The 27806-nt window shown below is 41.2% G+C and overlaps 1 protein-coding gene across 1 annotated transcript; it reads left to right on the top strand.

Annotated features, from left to right (window-relative positions):
* The first annotated feature begins 8312 nt into the window (after nt 1-8312).
* Nucleotides 8313-27013, top strand: LOC135537801 (myosin heavy chain, fast skeletal muscle-like). The gene is made up of 39 exons (XM_064963808.1): nt 8313-8528; nt 8860-8994; nt 9183-9339; nt 9591-9618; nt 9875-9983; nt 10085-10177; nt 10354-10414; nt 10537-10635; nt 10920-11023; nt 12068-12206; nt 12498-12616; nt 12785-12934; nt 13032-13202; nt 13417-13720; nt 14266-14330; nt 14413-14500; nt 14617-14734; nt 14858-14981; nt 15138-15274; nt 16648-16903; nt 17117-17359; nt 17789-17965; nt 18064-18209; nt 18401-18491; nt 19052-19441; nt 19535-19661; nt 19833-19951; nt 20093-20289; nt 20439-20622; nt 20732-20897; nt 21207-21331; nt 21508-21816; nt 23034-23237; nt 23377-23502; nt 23642-23812; nt 25810-25914; nt 26003-26098; nt 26422-26553; nt 26916-27013. Exons 1-39 carry the CDS (start codon nt 8313-8315, stop codon nt 26931-26933), a joined length of 5799 nt encoding a protein of 1932 aa, XP_064819880.1. The 3' UTR covers nt 26934-27013.
* Nucleotides 27014-27806: the final 793 nt, after the last annotated feature.

The following is a 27806-nucleotide window of genomic DNA, read 5'->3' as shown; positions in this document are numbered from 1 at the left end:
GCCTATCTGGGGGATGTTTTTTCTCACCTGAATGATCTGAATCTAGTATTACAGGGACTCTCTGCACTTACAGTGCCTTGCGAAAGTATTCGGCCCCCTTGAACTTTGCGACCTTTTGCCACATTTCAGGCATCAAACATAAAGATATAAAACTGTATTTTTTTGTGAAGAATCAACAACAAGTGGGACACAATCATGAAGTGGAACGACATTTATTGGATATTTCTAACTTTTTTAACATATCAAAAACTGAAAAATTGGGCGTGGAAAATTATTCAGCCCCCTTAAGTTAATACTTTGTAGCGCCACCTTTTGCTGCGATTACAGCTGTAAGTCGCTTGGGGTATGTCTCTATCAGTTTTGCACATTGAGAGACTGACATTTTTTCCCATTCCTCCTTGCAAAACAGCTCGAGCTCAGTGAGGTTGGATGGAGAGCATTTGTGAACAGCTTTCAGTTCTTTCCACAGATTCTCGATTGGATTCAGGTCTGGACTTTGACTTGGCCTTTCTAACACCTGGATATGTTTATTTTTGAACCATTCCATTGTAGATTTTGCTTTATGTTTTGGATCATTGTCTTGTTGGAAGATAAATCTCTGTCCCAGTCTCAGGTCTTTTGCAGACTCCATCAGGTTTTCTTCCAGAATGGTCCTGTATTTGGCTCCATCCATCGTCCCATCAATTTTAACCATCTTCCCTGTCCCTGCTGAAGAAAAGCAGGCCCAAACCATGATGCTGCCACCACCATTTTTTTACAGTGGGGATGGTGTGTTCAGGGTGATGAGCTGTGTTGCTTTTACGCCAAACATAACGTTTTGCATTGTTGCCAAAAAGTTCAATTTTGGTTTCATCTGACCAGAGCACCTTCTTCCACATGTTTGGTGTGTCTCCCAGGTGGCTTGTGGCAAACTTTAAACAACATTTTTTATGGATATCTTTAAGAAATGGCTTTCTTCTTGCCACTCTTCCATAAAGGCCAGATTTTTGTCCTATGGACAGAGTCTCCCACCTCAGCTGTAGATCTCTACAGTTCATCCAGAGTGATCATGGGCCTCTTGGCTGCATCTCTGATCAGTCTTCTCCTTGTATGAGCTGAAAGTTTAGAGGGACGGCCAGGTCTTGGTAGATTTGCAGTGGTCTGATACTCCTTCCATTTCAATATTATCGCTTGCACAGTGCTCCTTGGGATGTTTAAAGCTTGGGATTTTTTTTTGTATCCAAATCCGGCTTTAAACTTCTTCACAACAGTATCTCGGACCTGCCTGGTGTGTTCCTTGTTCTTCATGATGCTCTCTGCGCTTTTAACGGACCTCTGAGACTATCACAGTGCAGGTGCATTTATACGGAGACTTGATTACACAGGTGGATTTATCATCATTAGTCATTTAGGTCAACATTGGATCATTCAGAGATCCTCACTGAACTTCTGGAGAGAGTTTGCTGCACTGAAAGTAAAGGGGCTGAATAATTTTGCACGGCCCAATTTTTCCGTTTTTGATTTGTTAAAAAAGTTTGAAATATCCAATACATGTCGTTCCACTTCATGATTGTGTCCCACTTGTTGTTGATCCTTCACAAAAAAATACAGTTTTATATCTTTATGTTTGAAGCCTGAAATGTGGCAAAAGGTCGCAAAGTTCAAGGGGGCCGAATACTTTCGCAAGGCACTGTATATTCAATACGTGGGACAAAATTGAGGCTGTGATTAAGAAGTTGGAGCTCTTGTCTGTCTGCATTAACAAGAACAACACACAGCTCTTTCCATCATTGTATGAATTTGTCACACCCTGACCATAGTTTATTTGTATGTTTCTATGTTTTGGTTGGTCAGGGTGTGATCTGAGTGGGCATTCTATGTTGGATGTCTTGTTTGTCTATTTCTATGTCTGGCCTGATATGGTTCTCAATCAGAGGCAGGTGTTAGTCATTGTCTCTGATTGGGAACCATATTTAGGTAGCCTGGGTTTCACTGTGTGTTTGTGGGTGATTGTTCCCGTCTCTGTGTTTTGCACCAGATAGGGCGGTTTTCGTATGTTTGTTAGTTTCATCGTGTATAGTTTCCTTATTAAATAAAAATGAATCACAACTGCGCTGCATTTTGGTCCGCTCCTCCTTCCCACAACGAAAGCAGTGACAGATTTTTTGTGTGCAAATGAACTCAAGTTTACGGACAATGTCAAATATGATATAGCGAAGCACCTGAGTGAGTTGGGTGCGATATTACGCAGGTACTTTCCCGAAATGGATGACACAAATAACTGTATTCGTTATCCCTTTCATGCCCTGCCTCAAAATAGAGAATAAAAGCCTCTCTATGGCCAGGGTCTGACACTACTGTAAAATATGGTGCTGGGTCTGTGATGTCATTTTGGTTCCACACAGTGTTTATGAGATATTATTTCATGTTATGGAACCAACTTAATATATTCATTAACAAGAAAGTGATTGAATTGCTTGTAACCCAGTTGAATACATGTGTATAGGTCTTTCCAAGGTGAAAAATGTACTTGGTACAACATGAGAAAAAGTGTGTTGTATATATACACTGAGTATACCAGACATTGGGAACACCTTCCTAATATTGAGTTGTCATCTGGGCATGGACTCTACAAGGTGTTGAAAATGTTCCACAGGGATGCTGGCCCATGTTGACTCCAAAGCTTCCCACAGTTGTGTCAAGTTGGCTGGATGTCCTTTGGGTGGTGGACCATTCTTGTTACACATGGGAAAGCCAGCAGCCATGCAGTTCTTGACGCAAGATGGTGCGCCTGGTACTTACCATATCCTGTTCAAAGACACATGTTTTTTATCTTGTCCATTCACCCTCTGAATGGCATACGTACACAATCAGTGTCTCAAGGCTTAATAATCCTTCTTTAACCTGTTTCCTCCCCTTCATCTATGCTGATTGTAGTGGATTTGACAGGTGACATCAATAAGGGATCATAGCTTTCACCTGGATTCACCTGGTCAGTCTATGTCATGGAAAGAGCAGGTGTTCTTAATGTTTTTTATACTTTACTTTTACCAAAGGGTAAAAGTAATTTATTAGGGTTAACCAAAGGGGAGAAGTTATTTATTAGGGTTAACCAAAGGGGAGAAGTTATTTATTAGGGTTAACCAAAGGGTAAAAGTTATTTATTAGGCTTAACTAAAGGGGATAAATTATTTATTAGGGTTAACTAAAGGGGAAAAGTTATATATTAGGGTTAACCAAAAGGTAAAAGTTATTTATTAGGGTTAACCAAAGGGTAAAAGTTATTTATTAGGGTTAACCAAAGGGGAGAAGTTATTTATTAGGGTTAACCAAAGGGGAGAAGTTATTTATTAGGGTTAACCAAAGGGGAGAAGTTATTTATTAGGGTTAACCAAAGGGGAAAAGTTATTTATTAGGGTTAACCAAAGGGGAGCAGTTATTTATTAGGGTTAACCAAAGGGGAGCAGTTATTTATTAGGGTTAACCAAAGGGGAGAAGTTATTTATTAGGCTTAACCAAAGGGGAGAAGTTATTTATTAGGGTTAACCAAAGGGGAGAAGTTATTTATTAGGGTTAACCAAAGGGGAGAAGTTATTTATTAGGTTTAACCAAAGGGGAGAAGTTATTTATTAGGGTTAACCAAAGGGGAGAAGTTATTTATTAGGTTTAACCAAAGGGGAGAAGTTATTTATTAGGGTTAACCAAAGGGGAGAAGTTATTTATTAGGTTTAACCAAAGGGGAGCAGTTATTTATTAGGGTTAACCAAAGGGGAGAAGTTATTTATTAGGTTTAACCAAAGGGTAAAAGGAAGTTGAGTGTTGAAAACCTAATTAATTTACTTCTAACCAGTTGACACCACTTTGAGGTTGATTCAAAGAGTAATTTTTTACATATCATATTATCCTATGATCAGGTCTTCAGTCTTTACAAATATAACAGCTGATATAGAGGTTCAGGACATTAAACTGGCAGTTAAACTGAACACCCTTCTATTCAACTCCTTCTATTCAACTCCTTCTATTCAACTCCCTCTATTCAACTCCTTCTATTCAACTCCCTCTATTCAACTCCTTCTATTCAACTCCCTCTATTCAACACCTTCTATTCAACACCTTCTATTCAACTCCTTTTATTCAGCACCTTCTATTCAACTCCTTTTATTCAGCACCTTCTATTCAACTCCTTTTATTCAGCACATTCTATTCAACTCCTTTTATTCAGCACCTTCTATTCAACTCCTTTTATTCAGCACCTTCTATTCAACTCCTTTTATTCAGCACCTTCTATTCAACTCCTTCTATTCAACACCTTCTATTCAACTCCTTCTATTCAATACCTTCTATTCAACTCATTCTATTCAATACCTTCTATTCAACTCATTCTATTCAACACCTTCTATTCAACTCCTTCGGTGTGGACTGATCCTAATTCCATGAACAAGTTGGTGAGTCTAAAAATATGCCAGTCCATAAAGAAGGAGGCCGTATCCTCTGGAACACGGCTCAAATAGCAGCAGATCTGCCAACAAAGCAACGAAGCAATGCTAAATTACCTTAGAGATTGCTGTGGAAGCTGGATGTATTTCTGACCACTGAACATGGCCATATTGGGCTCGTAACTCATCTGTTGCTTTGGTAGACTGTACTTCTTGTGACTCTGCTGTCGACTGTATGGGATGAAATTGGAGTGTCAACAACAGCTCAGCAGTTGGGGTTTGATACTTTGACATTTCTGTCAGCAGGCAACATTCCAAAACAACTTTAGTCTGCATGTAATTATGACACCCAGTTTCAGAACGTGGCCATTGGCTGGAGAAGTTCACTGACGGGGGGGTCATCATGTGGACTACTACTTGTATGTAACATGTTGTATGTTTGTCTAAAGATCTGTAAAGCTTGATAGAAAAACACAACGGCTAATTGATCCATGTGTTTCTCCTTGTAAATGTCCGAGTTGAATATTACATTCAGCCCTCCATTGACTTCACACTGTGTGCTGAAAAGACCTCATAACCTGTAATGTGGACCACAGAGAGGTCCGGGTCAGGACAGCACATTATTTAGACCTCATAACCTGTAATGTGGACCACAGAGAGGTCCGGGTCAGGACAGCACATTATTTAGACCTCATAACCTGTAATGTGGATCACAGAGAGGTCCGGGTCAGAACAGCACATTATTTAGACCTCATAACCTGTAATGTGGATCACAGAGAGATCCGGTACAGGACAGCACATTATTTAGACCTCATAACCTGTAATGTGGATCACAGAGAGATCTGGGTCAGAACAGCACATTATTTAGACCTCATAACCTGTAATGTGGATCACAGAGAGATCCGGGTCAGAACAGCACATTATTTAGACCTCATAACCTGTAATGTGGATCACAGAGAGATCCGGTTCAGGACAGCACATTATTTAGACCTTATTGGTCGACCACGAGGTCCTCACATTGCTGACGTTGGCCACCATAATAGATGGACAGTGAGATAATTGGGATCTGAATAAGAGCTGAAGGAATCCAGCTTGGTTGTTCTGTGGATCCATGCCACAGCATGTGACATGTCATATATTAGATAATTGAGATCTGAATAAGAGCTGAAGGAATCCAGCTTGGTTGTTCTGTGGATCCATGCCACAGCATGTGACATGTCATATCCAGATGTACATTTTAATTGTGACATTTTAATGGACTGAATCATGTTAAAAGTGCCAGAGCCTCTTGAGTGTCTCAGTTGTCTCAGGCAAACTCTTGTCTGTGGTGATTAAACTACTTTGCGAGCCTAAGTCGTTGAAAGCACCATTAAAATGTCTTGGATCAAGAGTTACTGTCTGATCCTCCCAAGGTCCTGCCAAAATATGTTAACTATTTACAATGACAGTTTTATTATGACAGTTTACTCAACGGTTGAATGACATCTGGCAGTTAACGAGTGTCTTAGAAGCCTGCAACTCCTGTTCTGGACAGCCCCCATCCACATGGTTGTGCAGGTTCTTATTCCACACCAGCACTATGTCCCTCGGATACCAAAACACAGGTTGAATATCATGCCAGATCTTTGCACATTAAAATAACTTTGAATGTCATAAACTCTTAGTCTGCATGGTGTTGATGTTCTCTCCACCCACAAACACGCCAAGTAAATATCTTGTGTCTAATAACAGTGGCATCTGCTCAACTATTGCATCCAGCAGCTCCCCTCTATGGGGCTTCTTGTACTGATGTGCTGGGTGGAGACCGAACAAACAGGGGGGATTCAGGTGAAATGTTCTGAACATTGCTGATAGAAATGTATTGAATAGAGCTGATGTGATTCTCTATTCTACCTGACAGACAGTCATATATGTTCTACACAATACATTTCTGTCTGAACGTCACCCTATTGAACATTAATATAGCTTGAACTCTATAAGACACAAAGAACATTTAAACGACTATTAAATGCAGAGGTTTTGAAACACAAAAGAGTTGATAGAGTTCGTTGAATGTGAAATGCTTGTCCATAAAGAAGACCTTGAACACATACATGGACTGAACATGATTTAAAGCACTGCCTCTGCTGTTGGTGTCTCCTTTACAAGTTGCATTGAGGTATATGTTGTGAAATTGTTAGATATTACTTGTTAGATATTGTTGCACTGTCGGAACTAGAAGCACAAGCATTTCGCTACACCAGCAACAACACCATCTGCTAACCCCATCTGCTAACCACGTGTACAGTATATGACCAATACAATTTGATTTGCTAGAGCTGTCTGTTAGAAAGATATTAGAAAGATATTAAAACTGTATTTGTAAATGATTAATTAAAATGTCATGGACATGGAAAGGAATCTGTTACTATATTGTAACTATATAGTCATTTTAAAGCAGTTTTATAGAAGCCAGCTGCTAAACGGTTTACCTCAGAGTGTAATAAAAGTTTGAGGCAGCTACATGGCTGTCAGAAACATGAGTGGATCAGATGATTTAAATACTGTACTGATGTTATGTTACGCCTTAAGAATCCTCCTGGACCGTTTTAGACAACTGAAATGTGAGACGAAAAAAAGCTCCTGCAGCATCTTCAATAGATCACACTGTAGATAAATAACTACACAGTTGATTTAACACTTTTATAGCTTTTAAATATGTATTTAATATGATAGATCACATGTATGGGGTGACTGAGGAGACAGTTCAGATTTGTTTACAAGCAAAATATAAAATAACACATTAAGTTATTGATAAAGATGAAAGTAACTCAAATTGAATGAAATAATGTCAGATTATTCTGAAATGTTTTTATTGGTATTGGGTTAGCAGAAACTCCATTACAGTATTTGAGGCGCTGTGGTAGAAACATTGGAGTCAATCTGATACCTCAAACTTTTGATACTGTCATAATTATTATTAATGACATCTCTTATTGATGTTAACTCAATTCAATTTAGAGACAAATATTACATTCAAAAGTAATTTAATGATAGTGTGGTTCTCCTGCAAGTTGGTGGCGCTAGTGAGACACAGAAATACAGAGGTCTCTCAGTCAATCCATTTCCTTTACCAGAGTGGTCCATAATTAACTTTTGCCTGGTTGTCAGTTTCAACCAGATATAAGCAGGCTGAGAGCCCAGCATCCATAAGTCCGATACCTTCTTCCTCTGTGGTAAGACTCTCCACCTCCTCAGATGTTTACATGTGTGTCATCTTAGCACTCAGCATGTGAGGCAGTGGCTCAATGGCCTGTTTCAGGTTACTTCTGCATTTACTTATTTACATTATTTATGCATTGTCACATTTTACAATATGCAATCAACTGGAATTCATTTGAAATGTTTTTACATTAAATGTGTTTAACTTGAAACATGTAGCTTTTTATTTACTGCCAAAAGTGGTTCTCCTGCTGTTTATAAATGGAGGGGTTGGTTTAGAATGTAACTGGGTTTTTAGGGGGTATTTATTTGAATTTTTGACAGAATGTGTAGTTAAGGGAGTTGTCACCAGGACAATGAAAGTTACCAGTTACACCTGTAGTTGAATTTGGACAAGGCTGTAATGATTGTGTTGAATTATACAGTTCTAAAGGTTTTCTACCTCTTCGGGGGGCTAAATGACATGGCTTTAGACTTGTACGTATTCACAATGACCTCATGTTTCCCAGGGTTCTCCAAGAAGTACAAATTCATCTGTAGAAGGGGGAAAAGAAGGTGAGACATAGTTTGAGTCTTCATAAGAAAAGTGACAAATGTTCTGTGAGAGAAACCCCTCACAACTCTGTTGACTGTGGAGGAAGCACCACAGAGTCAATCATGTTTCTTGTTTCGCCTCTTTCCCAGTGATCCGTCACCATGAGTACGGACGCGGAGATGCAAATCTACGGCAAGGCTGCCATATACCTCCGTAAGCCTGAGAAGGAGAGGATGGAGGCACAAACGGCACCCTTTGATTCAAAGAACGCCTGCTATGTCGCAGACACCAAGGAGCTTTACCTTAAGGGTTTGGTCACTGCCAGGGCTGAAGGAAAGTGTACTGTGACAGTCGCGCATCCGGACGGCACTAAGGAGGTAAGCCTGATTTGAAAAGTATTCAAATTACTCTGTCTTGAAATAACCATCAACATGATCAAAACATGCCAATAACAACAGCAGAATATAACCTTCAAACACATACTTTTTATCACTGCTATTTAAAAATAGCATTTTCTATACTGACTAGTTAAGAATCACCATGTGTGTCAGTGGCTGATGACAAAGTAGTTGGATTAGATTGAGGTTTGTAGTTAAACATTATTTTTTTAAAGATTGAACTTGTATTTAATGAGCAAGCTGAATTCAGTCCTGCCCAGTTTGATCTGCGTATAATCTAGATTTCTGACTGTTTCAGGCAGGAAAAGAGTTCAAGGAAGCAGACGTCTACCAGATGAACCCCCCTAAGTACGACAAGATTGAGGACATGGCCATGATGACCTACCTGAATGAAGCCTCTGTGTTGTATAACCTCAAAGAGCGTTATGCAGCATGGATGATCTATGTAAGAAACCTGTATAAACATACACACACATACAGTACTACACATAAAGTCATGGTAGAAACCAAAACAGACCAATACAGTAGACCTACATTACTATACCATAGTACACCCACATCCTCACATCAATCCAGGTAAACGTCAATCTGATTGTTCTCATCCCCTAATTTAATTTATTCTCGTTCATCCAGACCTACTCTGGGCTGTTCTGTGCCACGGTGAACCCCTACAAGTGGCTCCCTGTGTACGACATGGAGGTTGTTAACGCCTACAGAGGGAAGAAGAGGATGGAGGCTCCACCCCATATCTTCTCTGTCTCTGACAACGCCTTTCAGTTCATGCAGATTGGTATGAGCTCTAATGGATAGATGGATGGATGGATGGATGGATGGATGGATGGATAGAAGGAAGTTAAAATATGTTTTCGAGATGTATCTACTGTTTTCTAGTCTATGTTAGAATAGTTTGCTGCTAATATCTGATTTCACTGGCCTTGAATGGAAAAGGTTCCTAATTTAAATCCATGATGATGCTATGAATTCAACAATGTCCCCATAATGTTGCTTGAGTATGATAATCAATATGTTGTTTTGTTACAGACCAGGAGAACCAGTCCGTCCTGATTACGTAAGTTGTTTACTAAAATCTCACTTGAGAAAATGTTCCTACTGCAATATGTTGTGTCACTTGGGTGTGATATATTACATTATGAATGGATTAGGCTACGCATAGGAATGAGTCGATGAGAGGGGATATTTGTTAATGATTTACTTATGAAAGAAAACAGGTCAACAGTGTATTTTTCAATGCTATTTATTAGTGAAAGCCAATCTGACATTCAAACATGTGACTAAAACCCCTGTTTCTCTGTCATGTTAACCAGTGGAGAATCCGGTGCAGGAAAGACTGTCAACACCAAGCGTGTCATCCAGTACTTTGCCACCATTGCAGTGTCTGGTGCCAAGAAGGAAGCAGAACCAGGCAAAATGCAGGTATGTTGAACCTTTGTAACACATTTCAGTTTGCTGTGATCATGCAATTGAGAATAACTAACTTTACCAGTTTCTGATCAACTTGTGTTTGTCTCAATCAGGGGTCTCTTGAGGATCAGATCATTGCTGCTAACCCTCTGCTGGAGGCTTACGGTAATGCCAAGACAGTGAGGAACGACAACTCGTCTCGCTTCGTAAGTATGAAGGGCACACTGGGAAAGTTATCTAATATTGGACAAATATATTTCAGTATTTCCCTTCTGTTGTATCAATAGATGTCCAACAAACTGTAACATTTAAAGGGGTCTATCAAAGTAAAATGTTAGATGTATTTAGTTAACCTCTTTCTAACCCCCATGCTCTACTTTAGGGTAAATTCATCAGGATTCACTTCCAAGGTAGCAAACTGGCTAAAGCTGACATTGAGACCTGTGAGTTGATTTTCATTGTTTCTCAATTCTTTACTAAATTCACACAGACTTTTTGGGGAGATAAGCTTTATCCAATGCTCTCTCTCCTCTCTCCTCTCTCTCTCTCTCTCTCTCTCTCTCAGACCTGCTAGAGAAGTCCAGAGTGTCCTTCCAGCTTCCCGATGAGAGAGGTTACCACATCTTCTTCCAGATGATGACCAATCACAAACCTGACATTATTGGTGAGGCAAAGTAGAGGTTCAGGGGGAATGTTTCCTACCTCCATTATAAATACTATTACAATGAGTACATCCATGGTAACAAGGCATCTATTTATGGGTCAGGTCTTTGGGAAATATCTATCAGGTAATGGACTGTGGTGCACTAGTCCACGAGTCTCAGTTGATGCTATTTATTTTATACTACATCCTTGAGTCCATCTACTGAGTAAAGGAGAGATACTGTAAAGGTAGGACAGTAGAATTCTAAGAGATTTAACTGACAAGACATCCTCTGTTGTCCATAGAAATGTCGCTCATCACCACCAACCCCTACGACTTCCCTATGTGCAGTCAGGGTCAGATCACTGTGGCCAGCATCAACGACAAGGAAGAGCTGGATGCCACAGACGTGAGTCAAACAAAGGGTTCATCATGTTCTATATATGGAATGGGTAGGACCACCATACACACTGAATGCAATGTGCAATTCCAACTTGGTGGCAGCTGGGAATTTTCATGTATTTGTTTGTTTGATTCTAAATGCCTTGAGTTAGTGTTAGGAATTTTATGAATAATGACTAAACAATATCTACATATGAAATAGAACTGTAACTAATTAAACTCTACTCTGTTTTATTATATCTGATTGATAATGTTAATTCATAAGGAAGGGATTGTGTAGCAAGAAACAGGGGGTAATTAAACATAATAAATACCATTCCAACCAGCTTGGGGAGGCAATGGATTGTGGGTTTTAAGTAAGCAGAAAGGATTGTTAACCTTTGAACCGACTCAACTTAGCTCTGGGATGTTCAGATAAGGCAGCAGTGTTTTCCTGGGTTTACCATTATCTGGAACTGTCTTCTAAATAGTGATGGATGAAGGTAAAGATTGCAGAAGTGAATCTTGATAAGTGTGTGTCTGGAGTGAGCGAGCAAGCTCGGGGGTTGGAATAAACTTTTGAACCTGTTTTGTCCTGGTCGATAGGAGGAAGGACATTTTATAACCTATGACGTCATATTTTGTACATAAACTGTTGTTTGTGGTTTCATGGGAGCGCGCTCCGAGTATAAATACTATTATCTCATTTTGATAAGACTGATTTTGATAAGAATCTTACAAATTCTCATAAAATAGACTAAGTGAATTTAATTAATGAACACATATAGGAATTTTGAAAGCTCGCTGACAGTTAGTTAGGCGTGTGTCTCAAGGAACTCTTCAAGCCTTCACACTTCACCGTGAGGCCCATACTGTACATGTAAGACATCCACAAGAGAGTGTCACTAAGTCCCTGTGGAACTGTGTCAAATGTATTTTGTGCTGTCATCTACCTGTGTTGGTCAAGTGTCATCACGTGGATCTGAGAAGCCAGTCAAATGTCCATCCCATTTGTTCTGGTGAGCAAACTACCGTTCAGTTCATCACTGTTGTACTTCCTGTCTAATGCCAGGATGCCATTACAATCCTGGGCTTCAGCAATGATGAGAAAAATAACATCTACAAGCTGACAGGAGCTGTACTGCACCATGGCAACTTGAAATTCAAGCAGAAGCAGCGTGAGGAGCAGGCCGAGCCAGACGGCACTGAGGGTGAGTCCCACTCATAGATATACAATATGTAAACATTAGTCCCATTCCCACTCATAGATATACAATATGTAAACATTAGTCCCAGTCCCACTCATAGATATACAACGTGTAAGACAGACAGAGCCTCAAAGTCTGGCAGGAGATCATTTATTGAGACCAATTTCCAACCTCCAGAAATTATTTAAAATTATGGTTGTGGGTCCAAACCAAAACCTAACCCTTTTGTCGGTGTTACATCAGAAACAAGTGATCTTGTGTTTCTGAGTCTGTTGTTGTTGGTTCTCTCTCCAGTGGCTGATAAAATCGGCTACCTGCTGGGCCTGAACTCAGCTGAGATGCTGAAGGCTCTCTGCTACCCCAAAGTGAAGGTCGGCAACGAGTATGTGACCAAGGGACAGACTGTGCCTCAGGTAAGGCGGCCAAACACAGCTTCTACCATTTTCTGAGCACCAGAAATATTTTGGTGATGAGTATATTGCTTGTTTTGAATAGTGATGATGCTATCCCCAAGCTCTTTTCACCTTGTCCCTTGACATGGTCAATATCTCATGTATTCATTTGGGGTATTATTATTGCAGGTTAATAACTCAGTCTCGGCTCTGGCCAAGTCCATCTACGAGAGGATGTTCCTGTGGATGGTCGTCCGTATCAACGAGATGTTGGACACCAAGAATTCAAGGCAGTTCTACATCGGTGTGCTCGACATTGCCGGGTTTGAGATCTTTGATGTGAGTCTGAGACCAGAACAAGACAATTAGTTGTGATTGAGAGGGATTACAGCCTTGTATGATGATGAAATGATCCCTTCTGAAATTCCTTCAACAGTACAACAGCATGGAGCAGCTGTGCATCAACTTCACCAATGAGAAACTGCAACAGTTTTTCAACCACACCATGTTCGTCCTGGAACAAGAGGAGTACAAGAAGGAGGGAATCGTCTGGGCCTTCATTGACTTCGGCATGGACTTGGCTGCCTGCATTGAGCTTATTGAGAAGGTAAGCTGTCTGTCAGGATTATAATGGACCTCAACAGCAAAGTTCAAATGGAGATATTATCACATGGTACAACGCATCTGACTGTTGAGAACTCAATATGTTTCATATTGTGCCCCTAAATGAAGATACTCTGATAATAGCATATTTGCTAAAAGAAAAAATGTGATCCTAAATGTAAATATCACTAATTTGATGTATATCTCTTTTCATAAAGCCATTGGGCATCTTCTCCATCCTTGAAGAGGAGTGCATGTTCCCCAAGGCTTCAGACACTTCCTTCAAGAACAAGCTGTATGACCAGCATCTTGGCAAAAACAAGGCATTTGAGAAGCCCAAGCCAGCCAAAGGCAAGGCAGAGGCCCACTTCTCCCTGGTTCACTACGCCGGCACTGTGGACTACAACATCACTGGCTGGCTGGACAAGAACAAGGACCCCCTGAACGACTCAGTTCTTCAGCTGTATGGGAAGTCTTCAGTCAAACTGATGGCGACCCTGTATGTCGCTGCCCCACCTGAGGGTAAGACGAGCAGAACATCAAAATATTTCATGAAGAACTAGTTTCAAATCAGTCCCATATTTTCTTTAAAGGGTCAGTCTGCAGTTGCTACATCCATTTGTGGACTTAAAAGATATGTACCCATTCATTCTTGACATTTTTGGCTTTGTTCACCTGTCGTACCCCATCAGAACCCAAAATATGAGCTTGTTTTAATGCTTGTAAGCAAAGTAAAGGGAAACATGCACTTTACAGCCTCAAAACATTATTAAAACTATCATTTTGATATCATGGATGGTCAGTCCTTGAATACATAGATCTGTCTATAAATTTGAGTGGTTATATTTCTCCAGACCATCTCTCAGTTTTTTATTGAAACAGGGGCAGGGAGGATATTTTGTTATTGTTTCAACTGCTGATTGCTGCTTTGAATGTATCACAATTTGTCAGGGTGATTTACTGGGTTAATTTACTCATACAATAGGTGTTATTTTACACAATCTCATTGGCAGCATTTGCATTAAGATACGTGTGAAATGAACATGAGATTCTCTCATTTATAACAGATACAACCAAGAAAGGAGGCAAGAAGAAGGGTGGTTCCATGCAGACTGTGTCCTCCCAGTTCAGGGTGAGCTTTTAAAATGTGGATATTCAGCTGTAGTGACTATCAGAAATTATTTCTGAGAACATGGTTTGTAACCCTCTTACAGGAGAACTTGGGCAAGCTGATGACCAACTTGAGGAGCACTCATCCTCACTTTGTACGCTGCCTGATCCCCAACGAGTCAAAGACTCCAGGTACAAATGGATGTTGAGTTAAATATGACATCTTGTCAGTACAGTATCAGTAACACTAACAAAGCCGTCTTTAACCTGTTTATGAGTATTTAAAGAGACTTGGTTTGTGTTTCCAGGTCTGATGGAGAACTTCCTGGTTATCCACCAGCTCAGGTGTAATGGTGTTCTGGAGGGGATCAGGATCTGCAGGAAGGGCTTCCCCAGTAGAATCATCTATGCTGACTTCAAGCAGAGGTAAACACACACACACGTGCGCACACACTAATCTTCTCTAAGGGTTTTCCCAACATCAGAATAGCCTTATTATTTGATGTAATATAACCGGCCTATTCCAACTTCACATTTCTCCTGATTCAGGTACAAAGTACTGAATGCCAGCGTCATCCCAGAGGGCCAGTTCATGGACAACAAGAAGGCTTCTGAGAAGCTGCTTGGGTCCATTGATGTGAATCACGAGGACTACAAGTTTGGACACACCAAGGTCAGTCAAATACCCTCAAGCAAAAACTAATTTCTATGTAAAAAATAAAATGTATGAGGTGAAGAAAAGTTAAGTAAAGAAATAAAAACTGCAAAAATACTTTCCATCTGTTTCCACCTGACTGGTTCCATAATTGACCATGTCAACCTGTGTCAGGTGTTCTTCAAAGCCGGTCTGCTGGGTGTCCTGGAGGAGATGAGAGATGAGAAGCTGGCCTCTCTGGTCGGCATGGTCCAGGCTCTCAGCCGTGGATTCCTCATGAGGAGAGAGTTCACCAAGATGATGGAGAGGAGGTGAGGAAGAGTCGACATCTTGGCAAAGAATTCTGTCAAACACCTGCATGTAATGTATCATGATTACATAGTGAATATGCTGTGAGTTGTTCAGGATGAGAAGGTACATGTTATAATATACTATTAAAGCAGCAAGTTGGGATTTAGCAAGCTGTTCAATTGTTATTTAAATGAGTAATATTTACACATTAATTCTGGAATAATATGAAATGCCTCATGATCTTAGGGTATGACTGACAAGGAACCCTATGTAGCTATCTATACATTTAAGAGTGGTTTCATTTCCCGAGCGCCATTCCTCAGCTGTATACAAAACATGTCAGGGTCCCTGTTTTGTTATTCTTCAAATCCCAGAATGTAGTTTTAAAGTCCTCCTCTTTAAAACTGGAGGAGATCTTTGTTACTGTAATTTAATTATACCAATGTGTTTTCATTCATTGAATTCCCTTAATCTATTTTAATGAGAATTTTAAAGGTTCTTGTTTGCATAGAATAGACGGAGACCAGTCTATTCAATAATAGGCAACATAATTTATTCTCGGAGCGCGCTGCCACGTTACCACGAGCAACAGTTTATATACAATAACATGACGTTTTTTCATTGCTTCTAAAATGAATCTCCTCTCAACCGAGACAAAGGGAACTTTAAAAGTACATTCAAAGTTCATTCGGACCACCTAGCACATACACAGGACACACAACAAAACTGAATTAACTTTTGACTCCTCACCATTATTGATCACCACTTAGCTGACAGTTCTAACTAACAGAAAACCTAGGAATGCACTCACTGCCTTATCTAAAACACATCAGAGCTCATTTCTTCGGTTCAACCATAGGTTAACTACCTTATCTGTTTACTTAATCCACAACCCATTACTTTCTTCTTTCTAGTTGGATTGTTGTTCATTAACTTTAATTACTCCATGTCCGTGTCACACAATCCCCTTTTATGAACTCATATTGTTAATCAGATATAATAAAACAGAGTATAAGTTTACTTAGTTACAGTTCTATTTAAAATGAGAATATTATTCAGTCATTTAATCATAATTTTCCTAACAATCTTTAAACACGTCACTCACCACGTCACTCACCACGTCACTCACCACGTCACTCACCACGTCACTCACCACGTCACTCACCACGTCACTCACCATGTCACTCACCATGGTCAAGGAATACCTAGGATAGGATAAAGCAATCCTTCTCACCCCCCCCCCCTTAAATGATTTAGATGCACTATTGTAAAGTGGCTGTTCCACTGATGTCAGAAGGTGAATTCACCAATTTGTAAGTCGCTCTGGATAAGAGCGTCTGCTAAATGACTTAAATGTAAATGTAAATGTCACTCTATCCTTTCTGTGGACCAGAGATTCCGTCTTCACCATCCAGTACAACATCCGTTCATTCATGAATGTGAAAACCTGGCCATGGATGAAGTTGTACTTCAAGATCAAGCCCCTGCTGCAGAGCGCTGAGACTGAGAAGGAGCTGGCCAACATGAAGGAGAACTATGAGAAGATGACGTCGGACCTGGCCAAGGCTCTGGCCAAGAAGAAGGAGTTGGAGGAGAAGATGGTGGCCATGGTGCAGGAGAAGAATGACCTGGCGCTTCAAGTCGCATCTGTGAGTGAGCAACAACCCTCATCAGAGCACATTTAGACACACAAGTACACAGACACTAACACAATCGCTATGTGGCTAACTCAAGAAAATGCCCATGGTATATATTTATATTTAAAACATTTAAATTGATTTGCACTGACTTATTTGACTAAATAAAGTCTATATTTTGATACACAAATTGAAAACAGTTTTTTTCTCCTGTTCTGAAACCAGGATTCAGAGAATCTGAACGATGCTGAGGAAAGGTGTGAGGGGCTCATCAAGAGCAAGATCCAGCTGGAGGCCAAACTCAAAGAGACGACTGAGAGGCTGGAGGATGAGGAGGAGATGAATGCTGAGTTGACTGCCAAGAAGAGGAAGCTGGAGGATGAGTGTTCTGAGCTGAAGAAGGACATTGATGACCTGGAGCTCACCTTGGCCAAAGTGGAGAAGGAGAAGCACGCCACTGAAAACAAGGTCTTGTAGACAGTCACACCAAACAATAATCCAAAGAATAATCAACTCAAAACAGAAATGTAATTCAAGTCTTTTTGCGAGTGCAGTAAAAATCAAGACACAAAATAGTGGAATATGGTGTACTCCCCACATGGGAGTATACCTGGGGTGGCAGGTTGTTAAGTGGCTTAGAGTGTTGGACTAGTAATTGAAAGTTAGCAAGATTGAATCCCAGAGCTGACAAGGTAAAAAATCTGTCTGTCTTTCCCTGAACAAGGCAGTTAACCCTCTGTTCCTAGGCTATCATTGTAAATAAGAATTTGTTTTTGACTGACTTGCCGAGTTAAATAAAGGTAGAAAAAAAACATTCATTGCATGTTCTGCTACCCATGTAGCTAATGCATTTATGGTGAATTGACCAAAAACAACATCTGTTGTGGCCGTTTTCAGGTTAAAAACCTGACAGAGGAGATGGCGTCTATGGATGAGAGTGTTGCCAAGCTGACCAAGGAGAAGAAAGCCCTCCAAGAGGCCCACCAGCAGACACTGGATGACCTGCAGGCAGAGGAGGACAAAGTCAACACTCTGACCAAGGCCAAGACCAAGCTGGAACAGCAAGTGGACGACGTGAGTGGAGTTTGACATTTTGGCCGTGATATTATGCAAGATGATTTTATCTTCAGTTGTTTAGATTTGACCAACACATGTCTGTTTATATCTTGTAGCTTGAGGGTTCTCTGGAGCAAGAGAAGAAGCTCCGTATGGACCTTGAGAGAGCCAAGAGAAAGCTGGAGGGAGATCTGAAACTGGCCCAGGAGTCCATAATGGACCTGGAGAATGACAAGCAGCAGTCTGATGAGAAAATCAAGAAGTAAACACAAACAAATGACTACAGTTTTTCCTGCTATCTTGATCAACATAATGGTTCTTCTTGGCTCATTCTTGTAATCATGAAATAGTCTTTATATGTGATTCTTAAAAGCAAAGTGAATGGTAGCTTAGGCTCCCTTTACACAGTCTAACCTAAACAAACTTTGCAATCAACGTGTTTGTGTTTGTTAGGAAGGAGTTTGAGACCACCCAGCTCCTCAGCAAGATAGAGGATGAGCAGTCTCTGGGAGCTCAGCTGCAGAAGAAGATCAAGGAACTGCAGGTACAGTACAGGAAAATAACCAACGCATTTCTTCTGGTAGTGTAACAGTATAACTTTAGACCGTACCCTCGCCCATACCCGGGCGCGAACCAGGGACCCTCTGCACACATCAACAACAGTCACCCACGAAGCATCGTTACCCATCGCTCCACAAAAGCCGCGGCCCTTGCAGAGCAAGGGGAACAACTACTTCAAGGTCTCAGAGCAAGTGACGTCACAGATTGAAACGCTATTTAGCGCGCACCGCAGCGAACTAGCTAGCTGTTTCACATCCGTTACACAAGCACACATTCTTCCTAGTGGATTCTGATGGCTCAGTAAGATGGAAGATGGTGCTTCTTGCTGGTGCTTCTAATCTATGTAAAGATGTTGCTTCTTACCGTTGTTAGTTTGGTTCCTGCATGGGCCACTGTCTAATGAATATAGTAAATATGTGTAGCTGGCTATGTATAAACACATTTATGCTAAATATACAGTACATGCTATTATTATGCAGTGAGGTTCAATTGTTTCTACTGTATTGTAGTGTTCATTCCCCCTGCTCCTGCCCCTTTTTCTAGGCCCGTATTGAGGAGCTGGAGGAGGAAATTGAGGCTGAGCGTGCTGCCAGGGCCAAGGTTGAGAAGCAGAGGGCCGATCTCTCCAGGGAACTTGAGGAGATCAGCGAGAGACTTGAGGAGGCCGGAGGCGCCACTGCTGCTCAGATTGAGATGAACAAGAAGCGCGAAGCTGAGTTCCAGAAGCTGCGTCGTGATCTTGAAGAGTCCACCCTGCAGCATGAGGCCACAGCCGCCGCTCTGCGCAAGAAGCAGGCCGACAGTGTGGCTGAGCTTGGGGAGCAGATCGACAACCTGCAGCGCGTCAAGCAGAAGCTGGAGAAGGAGAAGAGCGAATACAAGATGGAGATTGATGACCTCTCCAGCAACATGGAGGCTGTCGCCAAGGCTAAGGTGGGTAGTGATGGTTTGGTCAAGCAGTGTTGAGGGTCAACTAAATTACTATTCAATAACTGAAGTTGACAGTCCCACATGTTTCACTAACAGGGCAATCTGGAGAAGATGTGCCGTACTCTTGAGGACCAGCTGAGCGAGCTCAAGACTAAGAATGATGAGAATGCTCGCCAGGTCAACGACATCAGCGGACAGAGGGCCAGACTCCTTACAGAAAATGGTACCTTCAACAATGAAAAACAAACCAGTATAGTTCACCTCAGTAGTACACAATAACATGTGTCGGGGCTGTAAATTCAGTCCACACAGTTTCTGCACTACGATTCCTCAAAATAAAATGTAATCTTCGAGAACAGAGTCCCCATAACAAGATGTCCCTCTTTCCCGGCAGGTGAGTTTGGCCGCCAGCTGGAGGAGAAGGAAGGCCTGGTGTCTCAGCTGACCAGAGGCAAACAGGCCTTCACCCAGCAGGTGGAGGAGCTGAAGAGACTGATTGAGGAGGAGGTCAAGGTAAGGTACCCAAAATGGAAACTTTTTAGAGCTTTATCTACACATAGACTGTTTCTACGCCTCCCTCAGAGACTTCTACTGTCATCTGTTTTACTCTCTCTCTCTCTAATCTCTCTTTGTCTTTCTTTATTTCTCTCTCAGGCTAAAAACGCACTGGCCCATGGTGTCCAGTCTGCCCGCCATGACTGTGATCTCCTGAGAGAGCAGTTTGAGGAGGAGCAGGAGGCCAAGGCAGAGATGCAGCGCGGCATGTCCAAGGCCAACAGTGAGGTGGCTCAGTGGAGGACTAAGTATGAAACTGATGCCATCCAACGCACAGAGGAGCTGGAGGAGGCCAAGTGAGTTGCACTCAATAGCAAAGACTAAAATAAATAGTGTGGATGGTGAGGCTGGTACGGGATCTGAGAAAACGTTACTTCAATATCGAGTGCAATATTTGTTTCACAACAAGTTACTCACCATAACACCACCCGCTGTTGTCCAACAGGAAGAAGCTGGCCCAGCGTCTGCAGGAGGCTGAGGAGACCATTGAGGCGACCAACTCAAAGTGTGCCTCCCTGGAGAAGACCAAGCAGAGACTGCAGGGAGAGGTGGAGGACCTCATGATTGACGTTGAGAGAGCCAACGCCATGGCAGCCAACCTTGACAAGAAGCAGAGGAACTTTGACAAGGTGAACATTTATAAACCTCACTCTCGGTTGATATTTTCTGTCTGCTATTTGATCAGTTGCAGTATAATATATCAATGAGTTGTAATGAAAATCCCATGGATTTCCCCAGGTTCTGGCAGAGTGGAAGCAGAAGTATGAGGAGGGCCAGGCTGAGCTGGAAGGAGCTCAGAAGGAGGCTCGCTCAATGAGCACTGAACTCTTCAAGATGAAGAACTCCTACGAGGAGGCTCTGGATCATCTGGAGACTCTGAAGAGAGAGAACAAGAACCTGCAACGTGAGCATTTCACAGCAGTTCTTTTTGCATGATGTTTGACCAGTGTTTGAAAATGGAATCGACTGGAATCATCAACATTATATCAAAATCGCTATTACACAATCTCAGAATTTTTATATACATTTTAAAATATATATATTTTTGGAACTTGTAATTGGTATTCCTTTGAACAACCCAATGATGTGCAAGATATGATGTAATACTGTTAATTAAATATCTGTTATTATGATTCATTATAAACTTCAGTGCATTGGTGATATCCACTGAAAATCTCCCAAGTCTAAACAGCTTCTGTGTTTGTGTGTGCAGAGGAGATCTCTGACCTGACTGAGCAGATCGGAGAGACTGGCAAGAGCATCCATGAGCTGGAGAAGGCCAAGAAGACCGTGGAGACAGAGAAGTCTGAGATCCAGACCGCTCTGGAGGAGGCTGAGGTACAAACTACAGCTGTTTGATTGGAATAGCAGTGTTACGCTTGCCTATACCAACTACAATCCAATGCTTCATGTATTGGTTTATATTGTCATCATATACACATTATTTAATTCTATGTGGAATACACATCCTAATATATTGAGCACAATTCGCTTGACTGCTTCTCATTGTCCAGGGCACACTGGAGCACGAGGAATCCAAGATTCTGCGTGTGCAGCTGGAGCTGAACCAGATCAAGGGTGAGGTGGACAGGAAGATCGCTGAGAAGGACGAGGAGATGGAGCAGATCAAGAGGAACAGCCAGAGGGTGGTTGACTCCATGCAGAGCACCCTGGACTCTGAGGTCAGGAGCAGGAATGACGCCCTGAGGGTGAAGAAGAAGATGGAGGGAGACCTGAACGAGATGGAGATCCAGCTGAGCCACGCCAACAGGCAGGCCGCTGAGGCCCAGAAACAGCTGAGGAACGTCCAGGGACAGTTCAAGGTAAAGGGACTGGGACTTCAGGCTCAACAACCTGAACATGGGGAGGGATTTGTTTGTGAATCAGTAGAAAAGAATAGATCAGAGGAATGTAATAGACTGGACTAATATACCGTACACTTTTTGAAGTAAAGGGGCCTGGAAGAACCTTTAGGGTCGCCGCACCGGCACAACCTTCCCAGTTGAAAAAGGTTCCAAGAGGAACCCCTCTGAAACGGACCTTTGAGAAACATCTGTGTAAAGTTTCAAACTGTTATCTTTTTAGGCGATGGGAGGGGTTAAATGTTGAACCTTTTTAATAATATATTATAGAGGTGTCATTCTATCAGATTGGAGACGTGGCTTATTGCCAGAGGTGGGACCAAGTCATTGTTTTACAAGTCACAAGTAAGTCTCAAGTCTTAGCACTCAAGTCTCAAGTCAAGACCAACAAGTCTCAAGTCTTGAGTTTCGAATTCTAAACAAGTCATAATGTGCTCTTCACCAAATGTAATACCATTTCATATTTTTAACAAGAGTAATAGTTAGTATATTACATTTATGAAAATCATGACTGCTTTTAAAAATATATATATTTATTTCTTTCCAAATAAACTTTATATTTCCATGGAAATACATGGGTAGCCATGAGAAAGACCCCCGTCCCATAGCGATCGACTATCGAGGATTGCTATGGGGCGCAATCGGGCGATGTCGGCGTTGTATTTACATCTGAAAATAATAATTTGGGGAATCATCTTTCCAAGGGCTCCATCTGAATTCACCCGCCGACGTTCCTCTGCACTGACACGCGCAGCTTTTCCTCAGCTGGCGCAATTTGATTGGCTGCTGTCCGATTCAAACTGTAATCCATTAAATTAAAAGTTCATGCGCTGCACACTTTTTTTTAATAGCATCATTTTAAATATTTGGGCTTGGGGAGGGTTGGGGAGGGTTGAGGAGGGTTGGGGAGGGTATCAAATCAGGTCGAGTCATAAGGCTCAAGTCCAAGTTAAGTCAAAAGTCATTGGTGTTAAAGTCAAAGTTGAGTTGCAAGTCATCATATTTGTGACTCGACTCGAGTTCACCTCTCTGATTCAGAGGGTTAATTGCAGAAGACACATTTCAGTTGAAGGCATTCAGTTGTACGACTGACTAGTTACACCCCATTCCCCCTTATTACCAATCCTATCGCCCCTACTTCCACAAGTCTAATGATACTATGTAATTGTGAACCCCAGGATGCCCAATTGCACCTTGATGATGCCGTCCGCGCCGCAGAGGATATGAAGGAGCAGGCAGCCATGGTGGAGCGCAGAAACGGTCTGATGGTGGCTGAAATCGAGGAGCTGAGAGTTGCTCTGGAGCAGACAGAGAGAGGCCGCAAAGTGGCTGAGACTGAGCTGGTGGACGCCAGCGAGCGCGTCGGACTGCTGCACTCCCAGGTATGGGTCAAAAGCCATTTCTAATGAACCTTAACCAAGCATACCGTTTACATTTTCACGATTTCAGCCTTGTGACTTTCTCTTTCTCACTTGTAAGTTGTCTTGAGAGTCAAACAAATCGCCTTGTTTCCTCCTTCAGAACACCAGCCTTGCGAACACCAAGAAGAAGCTGGAGACTGACCTGGTTCAGGTGCAGGGAGAGGTGGACGACATCGTCCAGGAGGCCAGGAATGCAGAGGAGAAGGCCAAGAAGGCCATCACTGACGTGAGTCCTTGAATTACGTCAACTTGATTTGTCCCCAAGGGCCAGCAGTCGCTGGGCTGGTTTAACCACACCAAAGATCCCAAAGGAGCTTTATGATTGGTGCCAGTTGGTGCATAAATTAAACTAACTACCATTCCAGGCGGCCATGATGGCTGAGGAGCTGAAGAAGGAGCAGGACACCAGCTCTCACCTGGAGAGGATGAAGAAGAACCTGGAGGTCACAGTCAAGGACCTGCAGCACCGTCTGGATGAGGCTGAGAATCTGGCCATGAAGGGAGGCAAGAAGCAGCTCCAGAAACTGGAGTCCAGGGTGAGTTAACAGCAGGGTGGATTGAAAAACAGTTTGCTGGAAATGTATTTGATCATATAAAAATAAGGTATGTTGGGGGAAAATGCCTCACTTTGAGGAACATTTATATTTTCTCACACAAAGAAATCTACTTTTGGTAAGATTTGAATATGGCATTCTGGGTATTTTGTAGGAAAATACGTGTTTAATAACTGCCCTCTGAAGATTACTGTGTTTCAATACATTTTATTATTACAATTTTGAGTAATTAACTCTTAAAAGCTAAAGTCTAGGTATTTCAGCGGTAAGTTATGAGAATGTCAGGGGTTCACCTAGGGGTTATGATTTGGTACAGCCCCTATGTTTGATGTATTATAATAATTGATTATGCTTATGTTGTACTAATTAAAGAGGAGAGGTTTATAATACCCCCTCCCTCCTTATATTTATAGGGTCCTAGACTACAGATTAACAATATACATTATGAGGTTTAATATTGTTCCACAGGACATTTCTAGTCTCTGCCTCTTATAAAGAAACTGTCTGAGATATGTGTGAGTTCAGGCGATCTGTGAGAAGAGTCTAAAATATAAAAGAGATGCAGAGACACAGAACTCCCCAGGGAGTGTAAGAGTTAAGAGACTAGTCAAACATTCCAGTATAAATCAAATTGGGGACATTTACTGCTAAGCTTTTAGATAACACTGAAACTCTTTGTTTGTGTAGCTGTGGATGCATTGGCTTGGTCTCATGAGTAGAAGGTAATGACATAGGCAGTGACATCACAAAGGCTGGACTTCAGGTTTTATAAAATATATTGGACCCTTGAGTATTTTGCAGAACTTACTCGGAAACATGCATGCTATGTTCCTGTTGTCAACTTCTGTCTGCAATTGCATTAATAAAAGTTGTTGAATGATTTAACCTGTCTAGAGTATGTGGGAAGCTAGCGTCACATCTCGCCAACATCCAGTGAGATTGCAGAGTGCCAAATTCAAATACAGTAATAGTCATTATAAAAATTCAGAAAACAAAACATATTTTACATAGGTTTAAAGATGAACTTCTTGTGAATCCAACCACGGTGTCAGATTTAAAAAATGCTTTACGGCGAAAGCATACCTTACAATTATTTGAGAACATAGCCCAGTTGACAAATTATTACAAACAGTAACCAGCCAAGCAGAAGCGTTACAAAACTCAGAAATAGAGATAAAATGAATCCCTTACCTTTGATGATCTTCATATGGTGGCACTCAGAAGACATTAATTTACTCAATAAATGTTCCTTTTGTTCAATAAAGTCTCTTTATATCCAAAAACATCCGTTTTGTTTGCGCGTTTTCATCAGTAATCCACAGGCTCAAACGCAGTCAAAACAGGCAGACCAAAAAAAATCCAAATTGTATCCGTAAAGTTCATAGAAACATGTCAAACGATGTTTATATTCAATCCTCAGGTTTTTAGCCGAAATGATCTATAATATTTCAACCGTACAATAACACCGTCAATATAAAAGGTAAACAAGAAATGCACTCTCTTGGGATTGCGCATGAAAAAGTTCTGTGACACGTCAGGGTCCACTCATTCAGACTGGTCTTACTACCTCATTCATAAGAATACAAGCCTGAAACCATTTCTAAAGACTGTTGACATCTAGTGGAAGGCATAAGAACTGCAAATAGAGTCCCAGGTCAATGGATACTGTAATGGCATTGAATAGAAAACTACAAAACCAACAAACAAAAAAATTTCCTGAATGGATTTTTCTCAGGTTTTCGCCAAATCAGTTCTGTTATCCACAGGGCTATTGTGTATTGATGAGTTATCTCAATAACCCACCTACATAATGATAATGAGTTGTTTTTTATTATAGACCCCTTTAATTAAAATCGTAAAAGTACATAGGAACACTTGTGCCTCCTCGACTTGCTGAAGAACATTCCTGTTTTACAAAGATTTGTTACGTCGGACTTCACCACCTCACATAAATGCCGACCTTTATTTCTTCCACAAAGGTGCGTGAGCTCGAGACTGAGGTGGAGGCCGAGCAGAGAAGAGGTGTAGACGCAGTCAAGGGAGTCCGCAAGTATGAGCGCAGAGTCAAGGAGCTCACTTACCAGGTAAGAGAAAGTGCATTCTGCACACACTAAAGCACACTGGTTTGTGTGTTAAACTATGGACTATTGATTCCTGTAACTTGTCCCACAGACTGAGGAGGATAAGAAGAACATCGCCAGACTTCAGGACCTGGTAGATAAGCTGCAGATGAAAGTGAAGGCCTACAAGAGGCAGGCTGAGGAAGCTGTGAGTCACAGACTTAGTCAAATACTCTGAGAGCTTACAGTCCCTAGAGACATTACAAAAGTTTAGTCAGTTTAGTTGAAGTGTTGTTACTGCACAACCGTCAACATCACTCAGTTGATAGTGCAAGTAATTTCTGAAGAAATGTATGTGACTCCTCTTCCTATGTGTAACATTTAAAGTAGAGAGGGTTGAATATAATTTAGCTTTGTGCCGTGGGCTGGTCTGGTGGTGGTGCTGATTTAAAAAAATATATATTAATTTGGTACCCGAAGCTTCAAACTTTCAATGCTGATGTTTTGCTCTCCTCTCTTTTCCTCACCCAGGAGGAAGCATCCAACCAGCACATGTCTAAGTTCCGGAAGGTTCAGAATGAGCTGGAAGAGGCTGAGGAGCGTGCTGACATTGCTGAGACTCAGGTCAACAAGCTCAGAGCCAAGACCCGTGACTCTGGAAAGGTATAGAAGTGCTGCTAAACCTACACCTGACTCATGTTCAAACATGACCACATCAACACCACCTATGATTCATCCTTCACAGATGTCAATACTGACCTTTTACAATCACTCAAATGTTGAGGATCTTTGAGATAACATTTTCAGGACAGGTTAAAATACATTTTTCTTTATAAAAGGTTAATCAAAAAATCAAGCTGAGCACAGAGTCTTAAATACTTGATCCATTCTGTTATTACCAAGTGCTGGTATATTTATCATGTTCATTATTAATACTTGATGCATTATGTTATTACCAAGTGTTGGTATATTTATCATGTTCATTATTAATACTGATCCATTCTGTTATTTCTTTCTTCTTACAGGGAAAAGAAGCTGAATAAACAAGACCAAAGTCTTGTCAATTTCCTGTGTTTCATAAAATATGATTTTCATGGTGAAATGTTGAGCATTGATTAAAAACATGTCGGCCTACATACACTTCCTTTGTGACTGTGGAATTATTTCTCAGAAAACAGCTTTTCATACCATAAAAAAAGACCGTACTTTAACTAAAGGAGCAATCTGGGATTCAAACCACAACACTTGTTTTGGTTAAGAGCTGAGGAATGAGTCTGGAGAAATGTAATCACTTTCAAATTCCTGAACAGTGCTATGGATGCAAAGATTGATAATCCATTACATCAAAAAAAATTATAGTTATAATTATAACCTTTTACATTCTGGGGAATTGACCTATATGGACACGCCCAAATTGGAATGTTTTGAAAAGAAACAAATGGGAGGAATAGATGTGTAACCATGGTAACTAATTGAGCAAAAACATTTTGGGGAGATTGAGCAGAAATTCTTAGATCAAGTTCTCCAAAGACAACTGCATTCGAATTTTGTCACAGATTATGCATACAATAACCTGGTGTGGACAGACAATGTAAACATATATAAATGGTAATCCTGCATCTGACCCAATTACACGGGGGGCAGCAGTGTAACCTAGTGGTTAGAGCATTGGACTAGAAACCGAAAGGTTGCAAGTTCAAATCCCTGAGCTGACAAGGTACAAATCTGTTGTTCTGCCCCTGAACAAGGCAGTTAACCCCACTGTTCCTAGGCTGTCATTGAAAATAAGAATTTGTTCTTTACTGACTTGCCTAGTTAAATAAATAGAAAAACACAAGATTTTAGTTCTGGGTTAATTAAAACCCAGATGCACATAAATGGATAAACACTGACAATTGTGATACCGATTTATCATT

Source organism: Oncorhynchus masou, unplaced genomic scaffold, assembly GCF_036934945.1.
Source record: "Oncorhynchus masou masou isolate Uvic2021 unplaced genomic scaffold, UVic_Omas_1.1 unplaced_scaffold_844, whole genome shotgun sequence".
Lineage (NCBI taxonomy): Eukaryota > Metazoa > Chordata > Actinopteri > Salmoniformes > Salmonidae > Oncorhynchus > Oncorhynchus masou.
Note: the sequence above shows the minus strand (reverse complement) of the source record. Positions and strands in the feature narration are given on the sequence as shown.

Bases quoted from the DNA above. Each gene is read 5' to 3' on its own strand.
- LOC135537801 (XM_064963808.1), top strand. From the start codon at position 8,313: ATGAGTACGGACGCGGAGATGCAAATCTACGGCAAGGCTGCCATATAC. The intron at 17,966-18,063 runs GTGAGTGGAGTT...TATATCTTGTAG, and splicing joins TGGAACAGCAAGTGGACGAC to CTTGAGGGTTCTCTGGAGCA. The intron at 19,952-20,092 runs GTAAGGTACCCA...TTTCTCTCTCAG, and splicing joins TGATTGAGGAGGAGGTCAAG to GCTAAAAACGCACTGGCCCA.